At 40.3% G+C, this 19,998-nt stretch overlaps 1 protein-coding gene across 2 annotated transcripts in view; it reads right to left on the bottom strand.

Moving 5' to 3' along the window:
• Nucleotides 1–19,998, bottom strand: part of LOC133531768 (protein slit) — a 126,195-nt gene that overhangs the window by 12,232 nt on the left and 93,965 nt on the right. For both annotated transcript variants that reach the window (XM_061870155.1, XM_061870156.1), the window contains 23 exons: nucleotides 19,678–19,748; nucleotides 18,998–19,142; nucleotides 17,014–17,157; nucleotides 16,246–16,317; nucleotides 14,904–14,975; nucleotides 14,347–14,418; nucleotides 13,315–13,481; nucleotides 11,941–12,091; nucleotides 10,488–10,579; nucleotides 9,326–9,452; nucleotides 8,781–8,852; nucleotides 8,440–8,600; nucleotides 8,063–8,192; nucleotides 6,836–7,013; nucleotides 6,155–6,264; nucleotides 5,410–5,579; nucleotides 4,846–5,059; nucleotides 4,011–4,150; nucleotides 3,547–3,716; nucleotides 3,290–3,463; nucleotides 2,161–2,233; nucleotides 737–838; nucleotides 404–536 (listed from right to left, as the gene is read on the bottom strand). In XM_061870155.1, coding sequence (XP_061726139.1) covers nucleotides 404–536; nucleotides 737–838; nucleotides 2,161–2,233; nucleotides 3,290–3,463; nucleotides 3,547–3,716; nucleotides 4,011–4,150; nucleotides 4,846–5,059; nucleotides 5,410–5,579; nucleotides 6,155–6,264; nucleotides 6,836–7,013; nucleotides 8,063–8,192; nucleotides 8,440–8,600; nucleotides 8,781–8,852; nucleotides 9,326–9,452; nucleotides 10,488–10,579; nucleotides 11,941–12,091; nucleotides 13,315–13,481; nucleotides 14,347–14,418; nucleotides 14,904–14,975; nucleotides 16,246–16,317; nucleotides 17,014–17,157; nucleotides 18,998–19,142; nucleotides 19,678–19,748 — 2,940 coding nt within the window. The remainder of the gene's footprint in view (nucleotides 1–403; nucleotides 537–736; nucleotides 839–2,160; nucleotides 2,234–3,289; nucleotides 3,464–3,546; nucleotides 3,717–4,010; nucleotides 4,151–4,845; nucleotides 5,060–5,409; nucleotides 5,580–6,154; nucleotides 6,265–6,835; nucleotides 7,014–8,062; nucleotides 8,193–8,439; nucleotides 8,601–8,780; nucleotides 8,853–9,325; nucleotides 9,453–10,487; nucleotides 10,580–11,940; nucleotides 12,092–13,314; nucleotides 13,482–14,346; nucleotides 14,419–14,903; nucleotides 14,976–16,245; nucleotides 16,318–17,013; nucleotides 17,158–18,997; nucleotides 19,143–19,677; nucleotides 19,749–19,998) is intronic.

Here is a 19,998-nt window from a genome sequence, read left to right as displayed (position 1 = left end):
CACAGTGCGCGACCATTTAGGCTCTAAGGTGTGAGGATGAACTCCCTGCCGCCGGCGAGCGGTGCGGGGATAGAAAGCGGCCGTTGGCATCATGTCAAACAATTCCTCAGAGCACAGCCCATTGTACAAGCGGTAGAACACGCACAAGGAGGCAGTCTCTCCTTAGAATGGTTCAATGCCGCTTGTGAGTTTGGGATCGTCGACGATTCGTACAGTCCAGATTTATATTTATTTGCATTAATATTTTCAATTAATTGTATTTTATAATTGTTGATGGGCTTGTTTTTGCTTGTATGTAAATCCCATGTTGACGTATAAGTGTCCTTGTGGCCTATTTGCTGAATAAATGTTGAAGTTGAAGTTGATGTTTGGGTTTATTATCTCGTTGCATGTTGTAGAATACCTGTACATGGTAGAAGTAGGATGGTTGCCAACGTCGTAACTGATGCGTATGCGACCGTTGAACAGCTCAACAGCGAGGTGCTCATTGTCGCCGAAATACATTAACACACCGTGGTGTTGAGTTGTGCTGAACACTGAAATAAATTAGTTTCTTATAAAAATCAAGGTCAAAGTTCTTCATTAATAGGCATATTAGATTTTTACAAAGAAATTCTTAAGTTAAAAACCAAATTAAAAAAGTAGCACCACCTCGTGGACTTATCAAAAATACATTTGTAGCCAATATTTGTTAAGATGTAATAGATGGCGCTGGTAGATTACTAGTGGTACTTACCGAGAGTGACGTTGGCTTGCGGTGACGTGCGCAGCGGTTCGAGCTCGACCAGCGAGTCGTTGTGATTGAACGTAAGCGATGTGAGGTACTCGCAGAGGCGGCCTGTGACAACATTCGATATTCTATTTATCACTACGCAACTACACAGAACACAAGACGTAGAACTTTGTGCTCTAAAGCAGAAACTTTGTTTTTTTTTTTTTTTTTTTTTTTTAATAGCCTATCTTGTGTCACACTGCTGGGCAAAGGCCTCCCCTTTTTTCCGCCACTCATCACGGTTTGAAGTATGTTCCCGCCAGTCTCTGCAAAAAGCGTCGAGGTCATCCCGCCATCTCTTTTTTGGTCTGCCTCTGCCCCGGCTAATCTGCGGTATCCATTCGGTAGCCAATTTGGCCCACCGATCCGGGTGCATACGGCAGACGTGTCCTGCCCAACCCCACTTAAGCTTAGCGGCCTTAACACCCACATCTATAATACCAGTTCTGGAGCGCAGTTCGGTGTTCCTAACTCGATCGATTCTCCGAACTCCTAGTATGCTGCGCTCCATTGCTCGCTGGCAAATCTTGAGTCGGGACTTCTGGGCTTCCGTTAATGACCAAGATTGGGCGCCGTAGGTTAGGATAGGCAGGATACACATGTCGACGAGTTTGCGCTTTAGTGTCAGTGGAAGGTTGCCCTTCATTTCAGAAACTTTGATTTTATACTTAATTAATACTTACAACCACACCCATAGTACAAGCTATGCCCAGTTTGGGGTTAGGTTGATCTGTGTAAGATTGTCCCCAGATATTTATTTATTTATTTATTTAATTCGTGTCTATAAGCAGGAGCGTTAAAAGGTCTAATAAAATTGTGGTGTACATCGAAAATTTGTAAGCTCCTGTGCCCGCAGTTCATAAACTTTCATATCCATTACTTTCAGTTTTGACAACGTATAAACCTTACGCAAGTTGAAGTAATATTTTACGACCGGTCTGGCCTAGTGGGTAGTGATCCTGTCTATGAAGCCCATGGTCCCGGGTTCGAATCCCGGTAAGGGCATTTGTGTGATGACCACAGATATTTGTTCCTGTATGTATGAGTATGTATTTATCTATATACTTATGTATATCGTCACCTAGTATCTATAGTAGAAGCTTTGCTTAGTTTGAGGCTAGGTTGATTTGTGTAAAATTGTCCCCAAATATGTATTTTCGGATGTATATTTTCTCTTTGTTAGGAATTTCCTTAGGTTATCCTATAGATAGGTTAGGTTAGGTTTGTTTTATAGCAATCTTGAAAAGTTACGCGTTTCTGAGAAAAACCAAATTATGGCTAACGAAAATGCGGACAAACGATACATTATGACTTAAAACTTTATGGGAAACAATAGAGACCCATGTATTTTATTTATTTCGAAGTTATGTAAGGTCCAAAAAACGTACCAGAGTAGCCGGGCGCGCACTTGCAGAGGTAGTCGCCCGGCGCGTTGTGCATGCGCTCCATCATAATGTCGTCCTGTAGAACAGCCACTGCGGTTTAATTATACTACCGTGTACACAGTTATCAATACACGCACAACACATTAAAAACTAGTGGCTCTGTGAGCTGTAGACCTCGCGTTAAGCTTAGAAAATGTGAAAGTGAAAAATACTTTGTTGAGTCGTTATCACAGTGAACTCACAATAGTCTTAAACGGCAGAGACCATGTTGGCGCTTAAGTCCTTTATGCCAATTTCCGCATTTTGAAGAATTTAAAAAAACTGGATCGACAAAAAAGTTATATTTAAGAGGCCATCAACGTGCTCGCTAGCGCTACTGGAAAATAATTGTTATTGTTTAAATTTAACGATAGATATTTTAAAAATGGGGCCGCTACGTTCTGTATTTTGTATTTCGTACCTTTTGAATACATCATAATAGTTTTTGCGTTGCTGGATTCGTCAATCTAGGCGTCCAAAGTTAAAACAGCCGTTTTTGTTTTGAGTTCATTTTAAATATCCATCGTTAAATTTGAATAATCACAATTATTTAGTATTGGCGCTAGTGAGCACATCGATGGGCTCTTAATCATAGAATCTGGTCACAAAATTTCACGAGAATCGGTTAAGAATTGCGACCTGTAGAGGAGAACATCCGGTCATATGAAAGTCAAATAAAATGATACTTTACAGAAAGAAAAAAAAAAGATAAACCGGTCGCAATATTAACACGCATCTGACACAGTGTTTACAACGTGTCGTGTCTCAACATTCGAGGTGAACTTAAAAATGTTCGAAGACAGATTAATGATCTAAAATGACTCCTATTTGTACTGTTGAGTCTGTGGTTGTAGGAATTGTAATCTAGATCCAATTACTATTCAAAATCCCTAATAATTAGTAAATAAAACAGGAAAAAAAAGACAAACACACAATTATGACCCTAAGTAGCACGAGCTTGTACTCCAATTGTTATGATCACAACGTACGTGCTCTTTATTTGCTACGTATTTGTGCTCCTTTATTTCTGCCAAAAACAGTGATATATCAATATTTAACTACAACGCCCTCTATCGTTGTGTGGCTACACTACCTGCAGCGCCAGCGCGACAGTGGGCAGATAGCACACTCCGTGTACACAGTCATGATGAGCACAGGGAGAAGTTCCAAGTGCAGCGTGAGGTGCAGCCTCGCAGTAACGACCAGCGTAACCGGCGGAGCAAACACATTTGTACTCGTCGAGGCCGTCCACGCAGGTGGCACCGTTCTGTGAAAAATTCATTCTTTACTTTATAAAACATTCTACAAAATAATACTTAGTAATTTAATGATATGATATTTAATATTTACCTGGCACATATGATTGACGCAATCATCAGCATTAGTGGTGCAGTTCTGCCCCGAGTACCCTCTGGGACAGGTGCAGGAGTAGTGGCTACCGTGGTCGCTGCACGTTGCCCCGTTGGCGCAGGGGTTGAACTCTGTTGTGCAGAAGGGGATTTTCTTTTCGCAGAAGTCGCCTGAAAACAAAGAAAGTATAAATTATGATACTAGTAACGTTTCAACTGCACTTGGTGTAATCTAGTTTTTTACTAATCGATATACTATTTGTATATGCAAGCCACAGACCCAGTAGGTACGAATGGTAGGTACGAGTGAAAAAGGCCAGAAGGAAGAAGATAATCTAAACATCCACTTGGCCCAAGAACTTTTTGACAATTTTACAACTAGACGCATCGAAACCAGTAAGTCACAAATCTTTTTTTTATAGTCAACGAAAAAAACCTGTTAAATAGTAAGCTTTTAATCCTTACCCATATATCCAGGGGCGCATTGACACGAGTACCCCTCAAGCTGATCAATGCAGGTCGCGTTGTTCTGGCAGCGGTGCGCGGCGCAGTCATCGATGTTGACTTCACACCGCACGCCGGTGTAGCCAGGCTGACAGGAGCAGCTGAAAAAAAGAGGTGATAGTTGATAGAAAAATACTCATGTACCAATTTCTACGTTAACTTACGATTCGAAGACCAATCGGTGGACCTTATGTCTTTGAAATACGTTTTCCAAATTTTTGTCAGTTACATAGCAGATGATGGAATACCATTCCATTTGGTCTAATAGGTATATAATTATGAGCGAGATTACTGTTACACATTGAAAGTAGAGGAGAACTAATGTAACAATAACTTACTGGAATAGTCTTTCCTCAAACAGCTGACACACTCAGCATGCATCTATCTGTGCATCGCAAGTCACGCCGTGAAAGCCACGTGCGCATGAACATTTAAAGCCACCGGACGCGGTCACCAATTACAAGTATTGCTACTACACAAAGTTAAGTACAACGCCGTCTAGCGGAGAATTAACGTCACAACTTTTAAAATAAGCTACTCAAATAAGCTACTTACTGGAACCGCCCTTCTTCAAGCAGCTGACAAACTCCATTCGCGCACGGCTCGCCGTAGCACGCATCTATCTGCTTCTGCGCATCATACGTCGCGCCGCAGAAATCTCGTGAGCATGACCATTTGAAGCCTACTGACTTATACATACCACTGGTCTAGTCTAGGCCAACAATTACGAGCAAGAATTCTACTGCACATTGAAATTTGATTACAGTGCTATCTAGCGGAACATTCGTGTACTCACTGGAACCGTCCTTCTTCAAGCAGCTGGCACACGCCATTCGCACACGGTTCCCCATAGCACGCGTCTATCTGCGCATCACACGTCATGCCGTGGAAGCCTCTTGCGCAAGAGCACTTGAATCCACCGGATGCGGTTGCGGAGCAGGCGCCGCCGTTGCGGCACGGGTTGTTGTAGCAGCGGTCGCATTTTGATACGATTTCGGATGGGGGCTTGCCTAAAAAGAAGCATAGGTTAATCTAGGGAAACATTAATTTTAATATTCGTAGCTATCAGTTGTTTTATTTGACATACCCTGCAGTTCCAGTTGCTTAAATAATTTGAACGTGGAATACATATCGATATTCGTTTGGGCTTTCGGAGTGGCATACTAACGTATTATATCATGGGATTTAAGGTAGGTACAGCGCTTCTACAATTAACAATTATTTGCTTAAATCGTACATTCGCAAACAAATCAGAAGATACGGAGTTTACCGAAGGGTACGTGAGGCAGCGAGCTTTGCTATGCTGTGCAATAATAACAGCGCCATCTAGTGCATTAACCAGGCTACATCTAAGACGTACCTTTGCAAACGAACGCTGAAGATTGCGTGCTCAGTATGAGCTTGTCTCTCATGGCAGGCGGGTCGGCGCAGCGAGCTATGCCGGGCTCGACGTATTCGCCCGCGTTCTTGGCCCATTCGGACAACCAGCGGGTCGAGCAATCGCAGTAGAGGGGGTTGGAACCGAGAGCACTAGAAGAGAATAAAAAGTAAATAGGTATGCAGAATTGAAGGCAGTTCATAGTAGCAGTAGGTAACACAAATCATGTTAAAACAAGTTATCTTAACATCGACAAGAGTACAATGGGAGTTCAATGAGTTTATATATTTCAAAGTGAGATCGCAAACCGGCAGTTTTTATGGACTTCTCTAATAATTATTGTTGTTAAATTTGAACAAAGCATTGATTGGTTGATTTCAGATTTACATGTTACAAACGTAGCCTACATTCAACGCCACCTAGTGTCGCGAGTTAAAACCAAAGATACGTAGGTATGTGAAGTATGTGCAAACGTAACAAAATTGCATACAGATCGGTTGAGTTGCTCTATAGACAGTAGATTCTATATAGGTCCATTGTGTTTTGACACAGCATCAAATCTTATTTATTTGTATAATTTCTTTATCACGGGATCTCAAACTCAAAGTAGAAATCTATGATCACTTGCATAGTTATTTATAACGGTTTACCATCAGGCGGGCTGTATGCTTGTAAGCCACCGACGTGGTATAAAAAAATAGTTATTTAAAAGAAAAAGTATTCTTACACATGCGAGATTGACTCCAAGTCTCTGAAAACTCCGTCGGCGAGCATTGAGATGTTGTTCCCGTGGAGAGACAGGACGCGAAGCTGTGTCAGGCCTTTGAGGGCGTCGCGCTGAAAATAAATATAAATCATAGTCAGTGGTTTAAAATAAAAAGAACTTAAAATGTACTTTGCTAGATTTTTACGAATTATTATTCATTTATTGAATCATTAACCATAATATATTATTTAACCTAGGCCTGTAAACTTTAAACAATTGCCAAAAATTGCAGCAGAATTACCTGGTGTGAGTTCTAGGAGTCCCAAAGAGCCACATGTTTTCTGTGGCTCTTTGGGATAAATTATTACTAAACACAATATTTTAAATATTTATTATATTAAAACTACTTAGCTAGCCGAATATATACGTAGGTCGCACTAAGCTACTTTTGCCCTAGGAGCAACATTGAGATTTAAAAAAAATGAGTTTTTTTTTTACAAAACTCACACTGTAGGTAGATACACTTAGCTGACAATAAGCGTCGATAATTTCGTGAGTGCCTGGAAGGTGTTATTCGCGAGCACATCAATCTTGTTTTTAGACAGATTCAGGCGAGTGAGTTGCGTTAGATGCTGGATCTCTTCCGATGAGATGCTGGTGACATCGTAAGATTTACTAAACGTACGCTGTAGATACGCTTACCTGGACACATCGTAGCTTGTTGTAACTGACAATAAGCGTCGATAACTTCGTGAGTGCCTGGAAGGTGTTATTCGCGAGCACGCCAATCTTGTTGTTGGATAGGTCCAGGCGAGTGAGTTGCGTTAGATGCTGGATCTGCTCCGCTGAGATGCTGGTTATGTCGTTGGATTCTAGATATCTGCAATAATAACATTGTAGTAGTAGTAGTAAACTCTTTATTGTAAAAAAACGCATAATAAAAGAAACTTACAATTAGGAAAAGCTAAGTACAAAGGCAAACTTATCCCTTCAAGGGATCTCTTCCAGTTAACCTTTGAGTAGATGAGAGGAGAGAGTGAGAAGAGGGTGACAAATTCAGCAACAGGTACAGCAAGGTACCAGAAAGGAGTTTAAATTTTTCAGACAGATGAAGAGGAGAAGAAGATGTAAATCTTATACCTTTAAACGAGCAATTCTTGTATATATATATATATATTTCTGTGATCTCGGAAACGGCTTTAACGATTTCGCTGAAATTTGGTTTATGGGGGTTTTTGGGGGTATACAATCTATCTAAATTAGTCTTATGTTTGGGAAAACGCGTGTTTTCGAGCTAATATATATACCATATAAAATATGGTAGCTAATTTCGTGTTACCGGCCACTGTTCGTCTGGTCCAGCGGGTTAAGACGCGGACTGCTAAACAAGTGTTACGGATTCGAATCTCGCCCGGTGACTAACTTTTTTTTTTTATATGTTCATGTTTATATATAATTTTATATTTTTATTGTTTTAGACAAGTTTAATTTAGTCAAAAAATGTAGTTAAGATTATCACCTATACACCACCATATTACAATAAATAGTTATAACCGAGCAAAGCTCGGTCGCCCAGGTACTTTATTGTTTATTAGGACATTGTTTTATCAGGACCAAAAACTAAAGCTAGGAAGCATTAGGTATTTGATAAGATTTTTTTTTAATTCTATAGTGTAATCTGTATCATAATAAACTTTATCCGTTGGTATGTCGCTGTGAAGAATTTCAAAAATATGAGATGTACCCATTTCGCATTCAGCAACCGTGATGACTAAAGAAACCGTTTAGAGTTATTTTTAGTGCTCGGAAAACATTATTAGCCATTCGTATTGTCTCTTCAATCAAATTGTGTCTTATCGTTCGCAGTGACTACTTAAACGGCGGACTCACAGGAGTTTCCAATACCTCCTTATTGGATTTGATACTCACAATTCAGTTGTCTGCCTTGGTATATTGTTGGGTAGAGCAGTCAGTTGTGCGCGGGAACATCGCACGACGGTGCCGGTGCAAGAACACTGCGCAGGGCAATAATCAGCTGCTAAACAGCCTTTGTCTTCCGCTGAATTAACAAAGAAAATAGGTTATAACATAGAATAGAGTGTGACTGAACTGAGGACAGCAGGGGAACACTTTGTTTATTGGTGTAAAGTGTCAGTTGTTTTTAATTTTTTAGGCCTTAGGGTGGAAGATTCTTCAGCGCGCAAGTTACCATGCTTGAACTGTATGTAGGGGGCAGTACAGGAGCCAGGAAACACATTTGCAATAAGGTATACAAATTGTCACTTAACATTGTGGATGGTACTTACGTTCGCATTTGAAGTCTGCCTGGTCGAGGGCGTGCAGTTGCGCCTGGCGTAGCTGCGACGGCGACGCGCAGGTGGCCCCCGGGGCGAGCCGGCGCACGCGCAGCCAGCCCGCCAACCAGGCCGTGTGGCAGTTGCATTCCAGGGGATTGCTTTCCAGGTTTCTGTGATACAAAAGATCAACTTTTGACACTGATTTTTAGTAGATGCATTAATCAATTTCGACTTAATAAATTTATAAAATATTAAAATGACTTAGTCTATGTATAAAGTTTTATTATTTAAATTAATATATCGAATATAAACACTATTTGTCATTAATTCATAATTTTAAAGTTACTTACAGTGTAGAAAGCATAGTCAGGTGATCAAAGGCAGCTGGAGTAATGCATCTGATCTTATTATCTGTTAGAGATCTGTGAACAATTCAAAGTTACCTTTATCAAAGTAGGCACTAGGCACTACATCAAATCTATAGGGAGCGTGCCTGAACTGTAGATGGCAGCACAGAAGCCAGCTATTTATTGGCGCGAAGAATTGTGTCATGTTTTCAATTTTAAATTTATGCCACTATATGGCAGACCCTACTATGCAAAATAAGGCCAGCGTGAAGTGTAGTGGGCAGCACCTGCTTAGAAGCGTGAATTGTTTTCGCTTTCAATTCATGTCACGAGATGGCAGACCCTCCAACACGCAAGGCACCGTATCAAAGTGGCAACCAGTAGCGCCATCTCTAATGTAGTAGGGAGACTAAAATAAATTCTCATGTTGGATGTTGCTGCCGCGTATAACACTTACTACTACATTAATTAAATGAAGTTTGAAGTAAAACGTTTGAGGGATAACTTTTTGTGCGATGTGTAGAAAAATATATATAATAAATACTCACAGAGTGCCCAAACTGTGCAGTCCAAAAAACATCTTGTCAGTGACGGTCTGCAGGAGATTACCGTCCAGCAGCAACTCTTGAATATTGGCAGCGCCGTCGAATGCGTTATCTTCTATCACTGTTATACCTGTACAGTAAAAAACATTAGGTAAGTCTTAGGGCCAACACACATACCCACGATACGACGTCGTATCGTGGGTACCTCGCGATACAATGCCGTAACGTTGCACGACGTCGCAACGTCAGACGACGACTTGGCTCTAGTCCCACCTCGGGCAACAGTGGACGTAGTCACTAGGGTGTCCCGAATATTTTTTTTTCAGTTTTCACTAATGCAAGACCCCTCAAAAGTTGCGAAATTAAATATAGATTACGAAAATATACTTAAAAGTAGTTTACAATTGAGGCATTAGGGTTCATCGCAATATTTACAAATTTTCAAAGGCTGGTAGAGCCCTCAAGATAACACGTAATTCTAGCTTTTTGTACTGTGTGTTAATTTACGCAACTTTTGACACCCCTTGCATTAGTATACGACAAAAAAAAATTCATACATTGACGGTTGATATCTATTTTATTTTATAATTTATATATATAAGTGTGACTACTTAAAAAACACAAATAAAAAAATATTTCATATAAAAAATTGATTTGTTCCCTAGTTGGATAGATGGCAGCACCATCTGTTTCGCTATACCGTAACCCAGTAAAGGATTCGTATAGGAGGCGCAAGCACTCTCTGCTCGCCCTTAGAGTTGGTCAACGGCGCCTAGCCTTTCAAAGATAGCATACACCAGAGAATTCGGGGCGGGACCGCCGTGGCCGGGTAGTCTAGTGGTCAGGACGTTAGTCGCGTAAGCTGTGGACGCAGGTTCGATTCCCGCCTCGGCCACCGGTGGACTTGGTCACTGTTTCTTTAGTGTATGATATCTATTTTAGTTTATAAGTCTTAGGAGTTCGGGAAATAATAAAATGGCCAGCCAGGTGTGATGCGAGGGAAGCGACGCCGTTTAGTAACACTAGGCTGGCATTTCCTATTCCTAAAGATAGTAATTTTATACAAATAAATGTCCTACCTATTCCTATATGCATTTCGTAGTTTGTGTCGAAGAAATTAAATGAAAATTTTAAACACAATCACAGACGCAAATAGACAAGTTACCATTGTTCCTAAAGTCCAGTTTGATCAGGTCAGGAAGCCGACCAAACAGTCCGTCTGACTTGATCTGCCCAAGACTGTTGTCAGGCATTAATCTGAAATAAATATACAAATTAATAAGCGGCATAATATAGTAATATATTAAGAAACGACGCTTAGCACAAGGAATGTCGTTTCTATTATTTATTTATATTTAGGTATTATCTCTATTTATCTTTCTTCTTACGTTAGGTTAGTTTTTTACAATATGTATATAAAAGTAAAATATAAACACATTATAAAAAACCTAACCTAGGGTGCCGCCGGCAGCGGGGCGGGGCCCAAGCTGCCGGTGGTCAGGGCCGCAGCTCTCTTTCCTTTCGGCGCGCGCGGCGTACTCGCAGGAACACTTTTTTTAATACTACGTCGGTGGCAAACAAGCATATGGCCCGCCTGATGGTAAGCAGTCTCCGTAACATATGTACGCCTGTGACTCCAGAGGAGTTACATGCGTGTTGCTGACCCTAACACTCTGCACCCTCGTTGAGCTCTGGCAACCTTACTCACCGACAGGAACACAACACTATGAGTAGGGTCTAGTGTTAGTGTTATTTGGCTGCGGTTTTCTGTAAGGTGGAGGTACTTCCCCAGTTGGGCTCTGCTCTAGATCTGGAATGACATCCGCTGTGCTGTGCCCTACCACACAAAGTCAGATGAAATTCACAATGCCCATACCTTTCTTTTGGACGTAGTTTAAGGACGTACCCCTGGGTTCAATACTCTTAAAGCCTGACCAGTAATATAATATGATCACGCGCCATATTGCGGAACTTCATTGAAACTAAATTTTTCATACTAAACTGAACTGTCACCCTATACATGAGACACAACAGCGCCTTTTTGACAATGATCATATATTTCTGGTCGGGCTTTACATACTCACCCAGTTTTGACGACCAGTTTGGCCTAGTGGGTAGTGACCCTGCCTACGAAGCCGATGGTCCCGGGTTCAAATCCTGGTAAGGGCATTTATTCGTGTGATGAGCATGGATATTTGTTCCTGAGTCATGGGTGTTTTATATGTATTTAAGTATTTATAAATATTTATATATTATATATATCGTTGTCTAAGTACCCTCAACACAAGCCTTATTGAGCTTACTGTGGGACTTAGTCAATTTGTGTAATAATGTCCTATAATATTTATTTATTTATTTATTTATTTATTTAATAAAGCTGGATAGCTATGTGCGTTTGTGTAGCTAGTTGCACAGATCATCCAGTTGTGACATGGATACTTACAGAGCATCAGTATTCAGTGGAAGGTACCTCGGCATCTTGACAAGTCCCTGGCGCGCGCATGCCACGCTGACGGCGCGCGCGGTGTACTCAGTAACACATACTCTTATACACTCACCCAGTGTTAAAGCTGGATAGCTTGTGCGTTTGTGTAGCCAGTTGTGACAGGGATACTTACAGAGCATCTGTATTAAGTGGGAGGTCCCTGGGCACCTCAGCAAGTCCCTGGCGCGCGCACGCCACGCTGACGGCGCGCGCGGCGTACTCGCACGAGCACGGCGCCGGGCACGCCGCCGCGTCGGCGCACGCGTTGGCTGACTCTTCGCCGGCTGAAAAATGCGGCTTTAATAACAAAACCAGGTGCGGATAGTTTGAAAAACTTGCACGATATCAACTTAATAGGGAAGCATGTGATCGTTCATAATAAAAAGAGAAAACGTTTTCCACTTCTAAATATTTTCCTTTCCCCATGATTTTTTAGTTTGTTATTGACACAATGAAAAACTAGGTTAATAGGTTATCTTTTTTTTAGTCAAAATTAGCAAAACAAAAAAAAAAATCTTTTTCTTTTTTTTTTAAAAACGAAACCTATAAACCTAGAATATATTATGCTGAAACGATCGACATCAATATCAAAGTGATTTGCTAAGATTTAGTTAGTGGAAACCGTTTCCTCCCGAAATGGAATATCATAGAAAAAGTACCGTTATTTCGTTAGGATCGCAAAGCTATTCTTATCTCCTAAGCCAGCCTTTTTCGAGACCACGGAGACAACGCCGTCCACAAAACGTCGGATAAATGTAAAACTTCCCGTTCTATAATTTAATCGTGCGTAAAAATCGTGATTTTAAATCTGTACCCCTAGTGTAAATTTATACGATAGTGAAACGTGACGTACGCGTTTGCGTTAAGTCTAATTTTGTATAGCAATTTAATTTTCCAAAACGTCTCGCATGGCGCGCTGTTTCTAAATTTTTTTTTTTTTTTATTCCGAAAAGGTAAGCACCACAATTTCACCTGATGGAGAGTGCCGATGTAGTCTAGGATGGAACATGCTTACTCCTTAGCCGTACGCATGATAAAGCTGGATGCGTAGCGTTTAGTGCGGATCAGTGGTAAAGTAACGACGTAAGGGTGAAACGCAAGTCCGCGTCTAGTCCCACGGTGGCAGAACGGAGATGGGGGGATAAGATTATGTAATCCCATCGCACACTCCCCGAAATGTATCCTGTAGAATACCGATAAACAGGCTACCTTTCTACGGTGTTCTAGGCTCTGCAGTCTAGCCTCTACCAAAATCCCATGCAAAATGAGACTTAAAGCAAACGCGTATGTCACGTCACGCTATCGAATAAATTTACACTAGGGGTTCTGTGTACGGCTTTAAGTTTATCACATCACGTTTGCATTTGAAGTTGTTGACCTCCTTTACCGCATCTATTCGTTTTCAAGCCCTCCTTTTCGAAGAGTGTCATTTTGCCCCTGAACGCTTAAGGCTAACGTACTTACAAAAATACATAGCTTGTCAAAATAAATTAGCTTGTCAACTCACGTTTGCATTTAAAGTTGTCTTCTCTCAAAGCGTCAATTCGTTTGCGAGCCATCCTTTTCGGGGAGTCACATTTGGCTCCCGAAGTCTCAAGGCTAGGGTTTTTTCGGAGGTAAGCGGCGAGCCAGCGAAGGGAGCAGTCACAGGCGAACGGATTGCGACCTAAGTGTCTGTGGAATAGAGTTCAGATTAAATTAAATATTAGTATATCTCTGTAATGTCATTTTGTTCAATTGCTTTCATAATATGATAAAAAAAATTTTTTTTTTTAATTAATGTCATGAATGATACATTTATTTATTTTATCTTTATTGCACAATACATGAAGGTACAAATGGCGGACTTAATGCCTTAAGGCATTCTCTACCAGACAACCATTATCAACAATACATTATCTTGCTTTAGAACTAAAGAGTTTACAAAATGTTATCAGTTTTGAATTCTGTAATGATTTTGCAGTTTAAAGCTCTCATGTTAGCGGTCGATGAAAACTTTTCTAAAACATGATAATTAAATAGAACACAGCCCAGAGCTATCAAAATCGGAAATTTATTGGAACATAAATATTCCATTTCTATAATAGAAACATGCTTTATTCCCACTAAGAGTATTTTTAACATTAGGAAAACTGTCCACGCCTTGCGCACCTCAAGTAAAATTTTAAACGACGTTAAAAAACGCGGTGTACATCAGTTTCATTGGTCGATAACTCCGTCGATATAAAGCGTGCGGGGACTCCCCGTAGGCGGTATAACGACTAGTGAAACTCATAAGTCGATAGTTCAGTCAATAAACAGCATGCGGGTGACTCCCCGCAGGTAAGGTAGTATAACGAAACGACTAGTGAAACTCATAATGGCATGCGTTTTGGAAATCTTCCGCACCCCGCATACGGGCCCTATCGACCAATGAAAACAGTCCCCCGAATGCGGGCCCTATGGCATGCGTTTTGGAAATTTCGCGCACCCCGCATAAAGCCCTATATACGCCTATAATGGCCTACATGTATATGGTATATGATGATATATAACTTACAAAGTCTGTATTCCGGTCAACGCAGCAAAAGTGCCATTGGGAAGAGACCTAATGTTATTATCGTACAGAGATCTGAAAAGAATATACATAATTTAATAGCAATATTTTTCTTAAATAATTGAAGTGCATTTTTCAGTCCTCGACACTGCCCCAATGACTCCAATTAATGACAAACTAAAATAACAAAATTGGGTGTCAGTTATTAAAAGCTTCAGAAGTCACTGTGTCACTTGGCTAGACCCCCTGATCTTTTTTTCGTTTGGTCTTTGTCGATGTACGATTCTCATTTTGGCTAGGCCCCCTGAAAATAATCTGAAATGGTATGAGAATAAGATCGTATGCACATAATGTTTAGCAATTACTACTGCTGACAGTACCTTATGTAACAAACAAAGCATCATATTATTATGCCTAAGGAACCTTTCCACCAGAGAAAGTCAAAGTCAAATCTTTATTGCATATCACTTGTTTGTCATATGTGTACCTAACATTTATGAAATAAATCATTTTCATTTTTTCATTTATCACAACAGAAGGGTTTCAACACAAATACTTACAATAATTTCAAGTTCTGAAGATCTCGGAAGGTGTCTTTTCGTACGCAGGTAATTTCGTTCGAATTCAGTAACCTGTAAGTAAAATAAATATTTAAGAAAAAAATAAAAGTGGAAATATTACTGCCTTGGGTCATACTTGAACTCACGGCCTCTAGATCGATACTCCAGCGCTCTGCCAACTGAGTACCAAGACCTCATACATAGCCAGCGAATTTCTCCACTATGGGATTAAGGGGCATCTACCGTAAGAACCACTAGCGACATCTACCGTAAGAACGTTACACTTCTTAAACGGCTACCGGAGTTCCAAGTCATATCGGATATTCACCAGTTACAATTGCTACTTGGTGTTACCTATTCGCAGACGTTTCTGCTTGTTAATAAATAAATAAATAAATATTATAGGACATTATTACACAAATTGACTAAGTCCCACAGTAAGCTCAATAAGGCTTGTGTTGAGGGTACTTAGACAACGATATATATAATATATAAATATTTATAAATACTTAAATACATAGAAAACACTCATGACTCAGGAACAAATATCCATGCTCATCACACGAATAAATGCCCTTACCAGGATTTGAACCCGGGACCATCAGCTTCGTAGGCAGGGTCACTACCCACTAGGCCAAACCGGTCGTCAAAGTAAAATAAATATTTAAGAAAAAAATAAAAGTGGAAAAATTACTGCCTTGGATGAGACTTGAACTCACGGCCTCTGGATAGATACTCCAGCGCTCTGCCAACTGAGCACCAAGACCTCATACATAGCCAGCGAATTTCTCCACTATGGGACTAGGGGACCCTAGCGACATCTATCGTAAGAACGTTACACTTCTTAAACGGCTACCGGAGCTCCAAGTCATATCGGATATTCACCAGTTACAATAGGGTTGTTTCCATCTACAAATCTTGGGGCAGAATTGTATTTTTTTATATATGTATTTGACACTGTTGACAGTTAGGCGATAAACAACAAATGACAAATGTCAGTTGACAGCTCGTATCTTCTACGTGTGTATGTAGTTATGTGTCAAACCGTAAACTGTGACGTCACACAATTTTCAAAGAGCGTTTTGGGCGCGAAAGCATCCGTCAAAATATATTTCGTTAATTTAACATATTTAAAGCCGATTTTAGTATAAAAGTCGAATTTTAGGGCAAGTTTTAGTTAATATAGAACGTAAACAAGCGTTTCAAAAAATTGGAAACAACCCTATTGCTACTTCGTGTCACCTATTCGCAGACGTTTCTGCTGGTTAATAAATAATTGATTTAGGAAATGTTCTGAAAAGTAATTAACAGTGTACATATTATTCTATAATTGTTTACTTACAACAACTGTAATGAAGAAAGTCCGTGGAAAACTCCTGTAGGCAACTCTTTGATTTTATTTCCATATAGAACCCTGAAAAAATAAAAAGGTTAATTTAAATAAAATTAAACGTTATTACAATTATTATATTCAAATGGTATAACTGTCAAACAGGTAGTATGTGGGTACATTTAATGAGGAATATTGTGAAAAAAACAAGAGTAGCGTAAGTCTGTACGACGCATTGTAAATATTGGCAGCAAGTACCTTGATTTTTCTCAGCATTTACAAAACTTATGAAAGTATTATTTGGTGAACTGATTATTCATGGCATCGACTTCATGTCTGTAGTTGCCGTTACACGATTGGTTAACTTGTATAGCATAGCAAATCGTGTCAAAGATGCCTCGTTATAAACAAATATTTTCATTGTAAGTACAGGCAAATGGGACCGATTCAAGCCTCTAAATTTGCCATGCCGATTATTTATAACACACACTTAGTAGTTGTGATTTTTCGATTCGATACTTTTAATAGTAAATACCGATTTGCCGCTTACGACTTTATAGAATAAGCTAGAGCAAAAGTAAATTCACTACGCGCGAAGTATCGGGATGAGCGCGGGTTTCTGGAAACAAGCCAGCGCCGCATTTCTAGATTTTATTGTTTAACGTTGCGCCACCTAACATATCCTATCATTTCATACCAGTGTCCCTTTGTCCTTCTACGTCTGTTAATTTTGATTACAAATTATCAATGTAGGCCAAACAATTTGAAAAGTAAACTTACAGAGAAGTAAGGTGCGTTAGTCCAGTAAACGCATCCGCAGCTAGCTTCGTGATCTTGTTGTTGCTCAGATCAATGCGCGCGATCCGCTTCACTGTAGAAAATGCGCCGGCGCCGACCTCGGTTATCTCGTTCTGTTCTAAGCGACTGGAAAGAGAGACGAGTTAGTTCTTCTTAATTTAATGTCTACTCTTTATACTTGGAGTGTTAATCCTACCGACTGCGCCAAGACATGAATTAAGTGACCTCATATTTATAGAAATATTGCACTAATCTTAAAGCTAAGTATAATTATCCTGTGCGAATACATAAGGCCATTTGTCCATATATGAAGGTTTATCTTGCCAATAGAAATACTCAAAAACAAAAACTCTCTGGAGAATACAATTCGCAACACCTTAAGGGGCTCCCCGAGGTTTTCATCGATTTTTGACAAGCTTTGAGTCGCCACTCCTACATTTGCACTACAAATAGAATTATTAGATAAACGGCTATCGGTTCTTCAATCGTTTATCTCTAATCTGGTCTGTCGGATTTTGAAAGAAAATATTATTTTTATAGATTTTTTTAAACATTGTCTAAAACAACACTTCTTTCGTTACTCTTCAACTTTGGTGCCAATATTGATTAATATGATAAGCTGCAAATCACATTAGAAATCTAAGGGATTCATCGAAGGTCATTGGCGCCAGGGAGCCTCTTAAGCTACGTCAGATTTCTCACGATCAAATAGTGGAGCTTCGTGGACAAAAACATTTGGAAAATCATTCACCTGTGATCAATGTTGTTACAGGAGTGCTGCAGGCCTTCAAAGGCGGTCCACTAGCGCAGTGTTTACCGTAGTACTCATATCTCAGTAGCCCTAGGTCGGATTGGTAGCAGGCATCTCAGACAGAAGTTTCTCCCTGCAGTCGAACCTGCCCTCGGGTGGGCAGCGAGGTTTGGAAACACATTCACCTGCGATCACTGTTATGCGAGTGCCGGCCTTCAAAGGCGGTCCAGTAGCGTACTAGCTGTCGTAGTATCATATCTCTGTAGATCTATGTGCTATAGTAGAAGCAGTTCAGACAGCAGTCTCTTCAGTCGATTGTGCCCTCGGGTAATGGCAAAATCGAGGACAGGGGGGTTCGGAAACAGATTCACCTTGGATCGCTGTTCTTACTCGGATGCAGGCCTCCGAAGGCGGTTCAGTGGCGTACTATCTGTCGTAATACTTACATCTCTATGTGGGATAGTAGAAGGCAGTTTTGGAAAGCAGTTTCTGTTTACAGGGTGCGGGCAGCAAACCTCGGAAACCATTCACCTGCGATAGCTGTTATTACGTAAGAGCAGGCCATCAGACAAAGTCCAATAATTTAGCATCTGTCGTATTATTCACATTTCAGTAACCCTATGCGGAATGGTAGAAGGCAGTTCAGATAACAGCTCCTGTGTGAAGTTGGCTGTACCTTCAGGTGTATAGTGGCAGTGAGGGGGCAGCGGGACTTGCCAAACCATTCGCCTGCAATCGCTGTTGTTGCGTGAGTCTAAAGCAGCCCTATGGAGCAACAGTACTTACATCTCAGTAGCTCTATGCGGGATGGTGGAAGGCAGTTCAGATAACAGCTTCCCTCTGCAGTCGGCTGTACCTTTAGGTGTATAGCGGCAGTGAGGGGGCAGCGGGACTTGCCAAGCCATTCGCCTGCAATCGCTGTTGTGGCTTGAGTCAAAAGCGGCCTCAAGGAGCAACAGTATTTACATCTCAGTAGCTCTATGCGGGATGGTGGAAGGCAGTTTAGATAATAGCTTCTCTCTGCAGTTGGCTGTACCTTCAGGTGTATAGCGGCAGTGAGGGGGCAGCGGGACTTGCCAAACCATTCGCCTGCAATCGCTGTTGTTGCGCGAGTCTAAAGCTGCCCTATGAGGCACAGTACTGCGATAGCTGTTGAAACGCAAGTGCAGGCCATCAGACCAGGTCCAATAATGTAGTATCTGTTGTATTACTCACATTTCAGTAGCTCTATGCGGGATGGTGGAAGGCAGTTCGGACAGAAGTTTTTCTCTGCAGTCAACTGTGCCCTCGGGTGTGCAGCGGCAGGGTGGAGGGCAGCGCGGCTCGGCGGAGCACTCGCCGGGGATTGCTGTTGTTGGTCCTGTTTAGAATAAGACACGATGAAAAGTTTCAACATTCAAAAAGTTTCACTTTGAAAGGTTTCGATTAGGCAATAAGGTATGATAGAAAACTGAAATTAGAGCATAACTCTTTAAACGCGTTTTTTACACATATTTAATGATTTAAACGGGTCTAACCTCAAAATAAGGAAAAAGGGAAAATTATGTAACAATACAATATTGTTAGAGTTGATAAAAGCCCGTTTGAATCACTAAATATGAAGTTACACAATTTTACTAATTGTCAGAAATTATATTTAGTCTACACATGAAAATAATTTGTATTATATCATATAATTAATTATTAATATTTGTTATTTTGTATGTTAATGTTCTTATGAAAATATGTGTTAATTTTATATATTATTTAAGTGCATGTTTAGTATTAGGCAGAAACATTGAAATGTGCATGTCACTGTGTGACAAGGTAGCTTGGCTCAGTTAACTATTAACTGCAAGATCCTATGAATACCCTATCTTTCGCAAATATATGACTTATGACTTATACATGCTTACCACTGCATATTAACTCGTGTGCCTCCAAATCTGTCAGAAGAGCTCCTCTTAATGTGGCTGGGGCTTGGCATCTGCAAAGAAACGGTGAGATTTTCATGTGGCATCTATCATTAATGGTCATTTCATCATATTTTAATGGTCATTTTTTAAATTATATTTTATCTCTGACACTTAGACACTTTTACATCTCTAAAGTATTTTTGTATTTGTTGTTTGTATTTTTTATCATATTATTTTTTGTGTAATTCGACAATTAGAGACTGTATACATCTCTAATAAAGTATCTTACATTTAATTGATTCCATATTTGTAATTGTATTT

This window comes from Cydia pomonella, chromosome 25 (genome assembly GCF_033807575.1).
Source record: "Cydia pomonella isolate Wapato2018A chromosome 25, ilCydPomo1, whole genome shotgun sequence".
Lineage (NCBI taxonomy): Eukaryota > Metazoa > Arthropoda > Insecta > Lepidoptera > Tortricidae > Cydia > Cydia pomonella.
Note: the sequence above shows the minus strand (reverse complement) of the source record. Positions and strands in the feature narration are given on the sequence as shown.